The sequence below is a fragment of the Ixodes scapularis genome, unplaced genomic scaffold, assembly GCF_016920785.2.
Source record: "Ixodes scapularis isolate PalLabHiFi unplaced genomic scaffold, ASM1692078v2 PGA_scaffold2__306_contigs__length_199485367, whole genome shotgun sequence".
NCBI classification, from domain to species: domain Eukaryota; kingdom Metazoa; phylum Arthropoda; class Arachnida; order Ixodida; family Ixodidae; genus Ixodes; species Ixodes scapularis.
In genome coordinates, this window is record NW_024609857.1 from 48,319,376 (window position 1) to 48,328,325 (window position 8,950).

The following is an 8,950-nucleotide window of genomic DNA, read 5'->3' on the forward strand; positions in this document are numbered from 1 at the left end:
TTATGAGGATGAATTCGTAAGGAAGCAGTTATCCGTAAAATTCGCAAACAAATGTACAGGAGAACCGAAGCAAAGGCCAAAAAATAGAACTATTGTAATTCCATTTTATCACAAAATTTCTCACAACTTAAAGGCTTGTGCCAAGAAGTTCAATGTAGATCTGGTTTTTAGTTCGGATTATAAGTTGAGCAAGCTCACACCTTTCCACAAAAGTGTAAGGGAATGCGCAAAAACACATCGAGAAAAGTCTATTCCGTGTGGTAATGGAGTGGTATATGAAATCCCCCTGGAATGTGGCTTTAAATATGTGGGGCAGACGTCAAGGTGTATAAATGACAGATTGACTGAACACAAAAGGAATGTCAAAAACAACGTTGCCAATTCGGAAATAGCGAAACATGTTCAAGAATGTAATAATTGTATACCCCACTGGTCTGAAACAGAGATAATACACAGGGAGTTAAACGACATCAAAAGGGTTGTAAAAGAAACAATAAGAATGAAATCAATGGGCAACTGCATTAGTCAGGTGTCGTTACAGCTTAGCAGCAGCGCAAAATCATTCTTGCGGATTTGAAAGTTTTGTGAAGTGCTTGTTGAATGTGAAGGTGTAAGTGGTTTCTTCCTTTGTGTATCACGTGGATTGATATCTTCTGTTACCGGGATGCTTTGTGATTATGGGTCGGAGAGTAGAGGGAGAGAGTGTACTGTGTACGCGAAGGATTCACAAGTGTCTTCCGGATGAGGGGAGCTATTGTTCATTGCTTTGTGGAAAACGTCAAGGTCGTTTGACAATTGTGGTGGAAAGATGTGAGACCTTTGTTATCTTTTGGCTTTCGAGATCGGGAAGGTGCTGTGGTGAAGTTTGTGGAGTGTATATAAGAAGGTGACCAAATAAACTTGTCTTTAGCTGTGTTAGAGACGTGTCCTCGACTGTTCATTTTTCTTCTACTTCGAAACTTTCCTCTTTTCCTGCCTCAGTCTCGGGCTAAGAACAAAATGGTTAACTTGGTTTCTGTTATGTAAATTCGATCACCTAAAAAAGAAAAAATATAGTAATAAATATGCAGCAAGTCTCATCTCATTAGGTTACCCAGGAATTTAGGCGGTTCGCCTCAAACAAAGGGCGATGGCTTCTCAAAGACCTCGCGCTTTGCGTCTATCAGGATTAAATTCTCTTGCAGCCTATTAATTCTAAATTTAACGAAGCTGTCTCAATAACCTAACTGAAACTAATTTACATTGCAAAACTCAGTTTAGATGCGCATACCGAAGCAAAACAGCGCATGTATACGCAACTCGAAGCTAACAAATCCCCGCAGAACACCCACGCTCAGAATTTCAAAACTTTTTCTTTGACTTTTTTTACTGCACACTTTTGACGGAGCTTCCGACAGTATGCAGCGTTTACCCAATACCATCTGCATGCTGTTACCGTCGAGAAATATTAAGAACAATTAAGCTTCTATCTAGCTTCGCAGTGTATAGTTGGCACGCGTCCCATAAGACCTCAAACCTATAATGTATTCAAACTAGCTTAAATATACGAAAAAAATCTGCTTCCTCTAGCACACTATAAAAATGCGCGCAACAAAACGTATCGTTCTAAGAGAGTTTCGAAGGACGTCACCGAGAATCTGCCGCAGCCAGTTTTTTACTGTCGTTACCATTTGACCGGCGGTCACCCCTTATACCAAAAGATCTGTAAGTTGAATATTTGTTTACGTTTGTTTCGTTCAAAAGCAGTTAACCAAGTTGCTGGCGGCTCTCCGTTTGGACTACTACGTTAGTTTAGCCATAATAAGATTACTTTATTCAAGTCACACCATTATACTCAAAGGGGTTCAAAAACTCAGTTAAATAAATCAACTTCAGACTATGGAGTACAACCTGCGGATGTTCAATGTTCAATTTACAATCGGGTACCAACTATAGAGATTTATAAGTTCAAAAGGAAAGTCTGCTCATATCTTGAACAAAATCAAATGTTACTGATACTGCTTTAATGAGACATAATGAGGTCATAATAAAAAATTTCGAACCGAAACTACGCCGGAGTTTCTATCGTAGATAGTCTGAGCGAAAATTCTACCATCGATTTTGTGAACTGGCGTGCTGCAGCTGATGCAACACTGGAAACAGATTCGTCATCATCCTGCAGTCAAAGTTTTATTTTTATTTTTTTTTTCAGTGTCCTTTGAGTTAATCACTAAAGCTTTTCGCTTGAATCTGCGTCATCCGACTCAGTCAATCAAATGCAAGGTGGCGCAAAAGTGACGTCGCCGCCTCAAGACAGAAAACCACGCAGAATTATCGTCGCCGTTTCACGCTAAAACACTAAAGCGTAAATTTGAGGTCGAATATACACCGTCATTTAATCAGTCTCAAAAAAACAAAAGTTCTATTCGATACATTAGGTGCATTAAATCCAAAAAGTGCATTCGTGACCGGAAAATCTAGAAAATTGAATAGAGTTGCCTCTAGGGTTTAACTCTGCGTTTGTACTGATGAAGTATATCGGTCTTGTTGCTGCTTGTTGTCAAAAGAGCGACGGCTTTGCTACGCCGAACATCTTACAGCACGCGTTAAATACTTCAAGCGACAACAATGACAGCCATGCTGGTTACCCTTGCGGCGGCCTTACTGACACTTGGCGGAGTCATCAATGCTGCTCACACGCATAATACCGCTGCAGCATACCCGGAGCTAAGGCCAGAGCTCGGAAAATACCAGGAGGTATGGAAGGTAAGTCTTTCTGTACACAAGGATTTACGTTTCACAGCCGTTTTCGCAGATGCAGACTGGTATGGCCCGTAATACATACCAGCCGATCGTTGGGAATGATCGCCGTTGTGTGTGTGATCGTCGCAGTGACCGACTAGAGCTAAACTTAGCCAGAAAGCTTTCCTGTCCCTTTTTAAATATTTAGCAAGAAAATTAAGCGGAGAACTTTACACGCTAAATTTCTTCATAAGTTTTTCATGTGTGTTGTGGGACTTCCCCAGACTTAAAATAATGATGGATGTGTGGACTTTCCGGTGACCTTCGCTGGACTAATAGACCTGATTTGTTCGTTTGTGCAGAATGGTGTTGTGGGGAAAAGTTCAGAGACTATTTAACGAAGAGTTAAGCGCTTTTTTTTTTTTTTTACAGAATCAAATCTTAGAAATCCTCCTCGCATCGTGTGACCGAACAATGCTTCGAAAAACGTGAAGAACTGTCGCCATCACTTTATTTGAAGGATACGGCAATGATGCAATGAATATTATTTCGCTCAGCTTTGTTCATTGTTTCCTATCATTCGACGTTGCGATTCGATATACTATTATAATGCCGTCGGCGTATTGTCTATGAGGCCATGAGGTCCCGTACAAAAAAAAAAGTACTAGAGGACAACTTTTTGTATTATTTCCGCAGAAAAAAAGGGTCACAGCTTTAGTAGGCAATCCAGGTGCGAGGGCGCAGTGCCAAAGAAATTTGTATTCCATTGAAGTTCCGACTTTTTTAAGGATCCTTAAAAGTTGATTGTCACTTTTTCCCTTAAGATATCGCTGAACAAGTGTAGCATATAATGAACCTTGCAAAGGATGTTACCATAATCTTTGTTGAATATCCAGAGCCTATAAAGACGTTTCTGACGTGTGAGCATGCAGTTCCTGCTACTATATTGGCGTGTAATGCTGCTGTAGTGTGTTGAAATTAACAGTGGTGAACTATCAAGTTTCTAGAAAAGGTCAAATTTCAACCAGTTAATATTTTGAGAAAGTTGCAGGTACAGTAAGGGGAACAAGTGGTGGCACGGACAAGAGTGTAAAGATGGTATCAACAATTTGGCGAAGGACGGTAGCCGGCGACAAGCGACCCGCACGCACACGTTCATTCGATTACAGCTACCCAATTACTTTCTACGCCAACAGAATCAAGGAGCTTTCAAAATAAAGGCAGTGGTGCTTGGATGGCAATGGGAATACTTTCAACAGCTCATATAGTTTTCTGCCTGTAGGATTTCCCATTCCCTTTTTAGAAATAGATATCCCGGTTAACCTTGAACGACCCTTTATACTTCACGGCGGAGACATAATAAAAAAAATGGTATAAGGTGAGTACTGCAATGTGATTGAATTTCTAGTTTGAGACACTACATAATTGCTTGAGTTCTGAATTAAGCAATCGTCCTGCGCTTTGAGGCTAAAATAAAGGCCGTCATCACTACGACGCAGATGCAATCTACTCAGATTATCAGAGTTATGAAAGTAGACAGATTAAATTTCGGGATGGGTTTATTGCGTAGCCAAAAATATTGAAAAAGCGCTAGTGCAAGCCCCGAGGCCAAGCCTGAAAGCCCCCTTTCCAGTGTCCAGTACAAAAAAGAAAGAATCTTGCGAGAAAAAGTGTTGAGCCCCAAGAAGCCACGTCTATGTTGAGGCATGCCAGTAAAGGCAATTAACCGCAAATAGAAACTCGCAAATATTGCACGTTAGCAGCCTCTTCTCTGATTAGTGTTCCCGACTTTCCAGAGTTTCATCGTGTAGTTTAAATGTATGCCTCTTTTCCACAGTGTTTCCCTCTGAAAGAGACATGGTATCTGACATACCGAAGCCACGAAACCGACCCGGGTTTTGGAGGAAAGGCGAAGTGCGTGAAGGGTTCTCAGACCGGACCAATAGTAGCTGGCGCTGCCCCCCTTCTTCTTCACACCGGGGGAACCCGAACGTGAGCAGAGAAAATTATCCCCCCTCCGGCACACACACACACAGACACAAAATTTCATAACAACTGGAATAGACCCTTTAAAGATTCATTGTCTTTCAGAAGCAGTTCCGAGTCAACATCCCCTAGAATAGTAAAAGCATGTGACCAGCCTCATTTACGTCAGTGTTCCCAATCACAGAAAGACGATACATGCAGCGTGTTTTGAGCTGCTATGAGCTCAGTGGTCACGCTACGTTATTCCTAATTTAGCCTAATTAATCATGACAATTCAGGTTTGATGCTAAATTTAGCAAGGCGTAAGTTAATTATATTTAACGTGTTACACTTTTTTCGTTATACTTTCGCGTTACAAGCCTTTGTTAAACTTTTGTGTTGTTACACCGCCTACTTATTTTTATAAAACATTTGTTTTATAAAGATTTCCTGCAAAAGCTATTTGTCTAATATTGAAACTTTAAAAAAAAATTGAGAATGTGCGTTAGAATTATCTGAACACATGCTTCAGGAAGCGTACCTTTTTTATAATCCCAAATTCATTTTACACCTAAGGTATATGGCTGCAGTATTCAAAATAATAAACCCTTCGACAATATTATTATGCACGATTTATGTATGTCTTTAACACAGGAATGTAACCATTACCCCTAAGTCCAACCAGGGTTATCAAGTCAAGAACGCGCTGCAGTTCAAAACACCTCGTAAGTAGCTACAATCTTGCACACTGATATGCCATACTGAAATCCAGTCATTCAAAAAAATATACCACGGCAGTATTTATCTCCTTACAAATCTGTAGTCTTTAAAAATATTTTAATTGTCTTGTATGTTAAACATACCGTTCAGTTGAAACCAATTTTTTTTTTCTGTGTGAAACTTTTAATATATTTGTTTGTATAGTGAAGGGGAATGACATTTATAAATTATGTTGGACAGCATTCAACTCTACATTTGGACACCTTCAAACTAAATTTCGTATTCTGGACGGCAATATTAAATTGCATAAAATTACTTGAAACAGTATACCTTTCTCTAGAGGCTTTTCTTTAAAAAAAGTGCTATATCTTTTTTCTTCATTAAAATTATTTACGTAATAAAACAACGCAAAAAAGCAGTTTTCTTCTTTATTTTTTACTTGCGTGTGAGTTTAGAGATTAAAACTTTCAAAAAATTTTTGAGTTTGCCAACTAGGAACAATAATAATAATATTAATAATAATAAAATAATACTGATAAGAAGAATATAAATATGCATTTCTTGTGAATTTTTACATAAAATTACATAACAAGTGAATTCTTTACATAAAATAAGACTAAAAAAGTGTCTTATTTCATCGAAACTTTAAGTCAGATTTTTATGCAACCTGAATTGTGCGTTCTAAAAGGGCAACTGTAGGTTGTTGTAGTTTTTATTACGAAGTTCGCATTCTAAACGCATCAGAGAATGGGTCTTAAACTTGCAAACCGGGTTTCGTGTAGATTTTTGTTTCTGCAAAATATAAATGATTTTATTCTTTTTTTTTAACAGAAGGAATGCTGGGCGTGCACATTCCTTACGTGGACTGTGCCTCCTGCGCTCTGTACAGGCATCCCTACATCACACCAGGTGAAATCAACAATTTCATGCCAACTTTGAAATATTTTCATATTAGAACGATGTTCGGATTGCAAAATTGGGGTTGGAAATTCTTAAGATGTGGTACTACCGAACAGATTTTGCAATTACTAGTCGGGAAACCCGAGCAGGTAGTTCACATTTTAAATGAGTTGACTGCATGATTCCCTTTGAGAGAGTAATAATGGTAATAAAAATATGCGGATTAGCAATACGTACTGGGCTGTTCAATATGAGCTGGAACAGGCCTTCATGTTTCTATGGTTTATCTGCTAGCTTTTGAGAAAGCTGTGGTCGAGGAATGGAATACGAAGGTTTGTACATCGGGCTATTTGATAAATTGAGATTGCACACCTTGTGAAAATCGCCACTCGCCCCCCTCCCCCGAAAAACAAAACAAAATATACCGCATGGGGTGTTTTAGGTCTATTGATCACGACGGTAGTCCGTTAGGACGTAATAGAGTGCCATGGTTCTTTGTACTAAGATGTCGCTCCTCATTTCTTTGTCAATTCCTACAAAAGATATACCAATTGGTAGCGTATGCTGTTTTCTTCTCCGCGAATCCGAATGCACTCCTGTGCGACATGTAAATTCCGGATCAGAGGAGTGAGGCACAATTTAATTGTCAACCCTTATGGCCACTGGAAACACCATGGTAGGCCGTGTTCTACTCCGCTTACCAGTAAGATTGTCATAGGATACAGAGCCCCAATGTCCATGAAGATTCAGTGGTAAAAAGATGTGGCACCGCTACTAAAATCGCATGGCCGTTGAAGCATTGCACCGATCGCAGTTATAATTGGCTAAATTCATTATTTAAAAATCACTTATTGATGTTCCGAGTGATTCACGGTGCAGTTGACAGGCAGGCCCTTCTGAAATCGCGTAATGTTGATCTTTTATGTTTGTTTATTCTATTCATTAGAGTCGTCTTGGTCGCGAATGATGTGAAGTTGTGCCAATTATTGACCAGCGCAATGCCTCGTTCATTTACAAGTGAAAATGTGAAATTCTAAGAGTAAGTATGCATTATTTGTTGAATGCTTTCCTTCCTTGTTTTCATTACAGGTCCCGCTTGCAGTGTTCTGGTTCCGGAGAGTCAGCTCGGAAAGGACACTGTCTGCGATTTTGTCTTCGACCTACTTTGCGGCACCTCTGCCAAATATAATATCTACGAGGAAGGCTGCAAATAAAAAAGCTAAATACAACCGCATCTTCACTGTTGCAGCGATCGAAAGTGTCAAGGATTCGTATATTCCCTTAACATTTCAAGGGCAATGGCCCTATATATCCGGACAGTTTTCTGTGGCACTTCATAAGTAGTGAAGATTGCACGTGCACAGCTTTCATTTGCCGATCGGTTCTCAAAGTGTACGAGTGCCCTTGCGCCCATAGCTTTGACTGCATAGCCACAGAAAGTTGTCGGGCGGCATAGTCAAGTAGTAATGACGATATATAAATTATTTTATTGTAACTGGTTGCAAACAAAAATTATCGTGTTAGAAAAAAGACAGTTTAAGAACGGAACATATCCCTGATGACCTTGTTGCCACAGCACGTATTATATTACTGAATTACGGAACATGTATCCTAATTCCTTAGTAGAGGACATGTTGTGGAAACAAGGTTAGCATGCATGTGTCCCGTACACCACTATGATGGCACAAGTGTTGTTTGCTGCAAGCTACGGGAAGTGCGCCATCATTTTCAAAAGTAGCATACGTTCTGTTGGAAACGATGTCAGCACATGTTCCATTTTACATGCGACTGCACACTCACCATACTGTACAAAATCCCCCCCCCCCAAAAAAAAAATAAAAGAAAAAGAAAATGGTGTGTGTTTTGTTTTACTGCAAAAATAAACTATACATTGCCGAACGCTCAGTTCGCACGCAAATTTAGCTCAAGGAGTCTATACTAAATGACAAACTTTCACAGTTTGTCGTTATTTGATTCAAAAGTTATAAGTGACTTTCAAATTTTTTTTATATAAGAAAATATCTGACCACAAATACATTGATATGCATGGCATGAGCCTACAAGAACGGGCCTTACTTTCCCACTGAAACTTTCCGAAAATCACTTGTAACTTCCAAATAAAATGGCAAGTTCTGAAACATTGGCACCTGCTCCGGACTGATACCACTACATTTGTGCGGAGACTGAGCGTCTTGCAATGCATAGTTCATTTTTGCGCTGAAAAAAACACTAACTTTTTAAGGGGACTATCACTGGCCAGGTTTTGTAAGTTCGGTTCTACAAGATGTACAATTTCGTGAAGATAGATAGATGTATGCTCCTGTTGGGGGTGTCGCACATACATACACATATAGCTGGTGAAGCCGAAGTTCCCTATGGTGTGTATGCAGCATCTTTTGTGCAAGGAGCTTCGGTGATTGCCTGCAATATGAGCAGTACCAAGGGGAAAATTGCCTCTAAATATATGAAGATTCGAACAAAGGTGTAATCTATATTCTCGGGTCCCGTGGTATTGAACCATTACAGTGAACACATTGTGATGGAAAGGCAAGTGTTCATTGCGTGAAAAATATTAGAAATAGTTCCATCAGTCTAGGTGAAATTATTTATTATCAATTTACAACTTGCCTTGGAAAATAAATCT

At 39.5% G+C, this 8,950-nt stretch overlaps 1 protein-coding gene across 1 annotated transcript; it reads left to right on the forward strand.

The window, feature by feature from the left end:
* The first annotated feature begins 1,607 nt into the window (after nucleotides 1-1,607).
* Nucleotides 1,608-7,520, forward strand: LOC115321861. The gene is made up of 6 exons (XM_040498680.2): nucleotides 1,608-1,704; nucleotides 2,580-2,745; nucleotides 4,559-4,713; nucleotides 5,341-5,411; nucleotides 6,238-6,315; nucleotides 7,396-7,520. The coding sequence occupies exons 2-6, from the start codon at nucleotides 2,608-2,610 to the stop codon at nucleotides 7,518-7,520; spliced, it is 567 nt and encodes a 188-aa protein (XP_040354614.2). The 5' UTR covers nucleotides 1,608-1,704; nucleotides 2,580-2,607.
* Nucleotides 7,521-8,950: the final 1,430 nt, after the last annotated feature.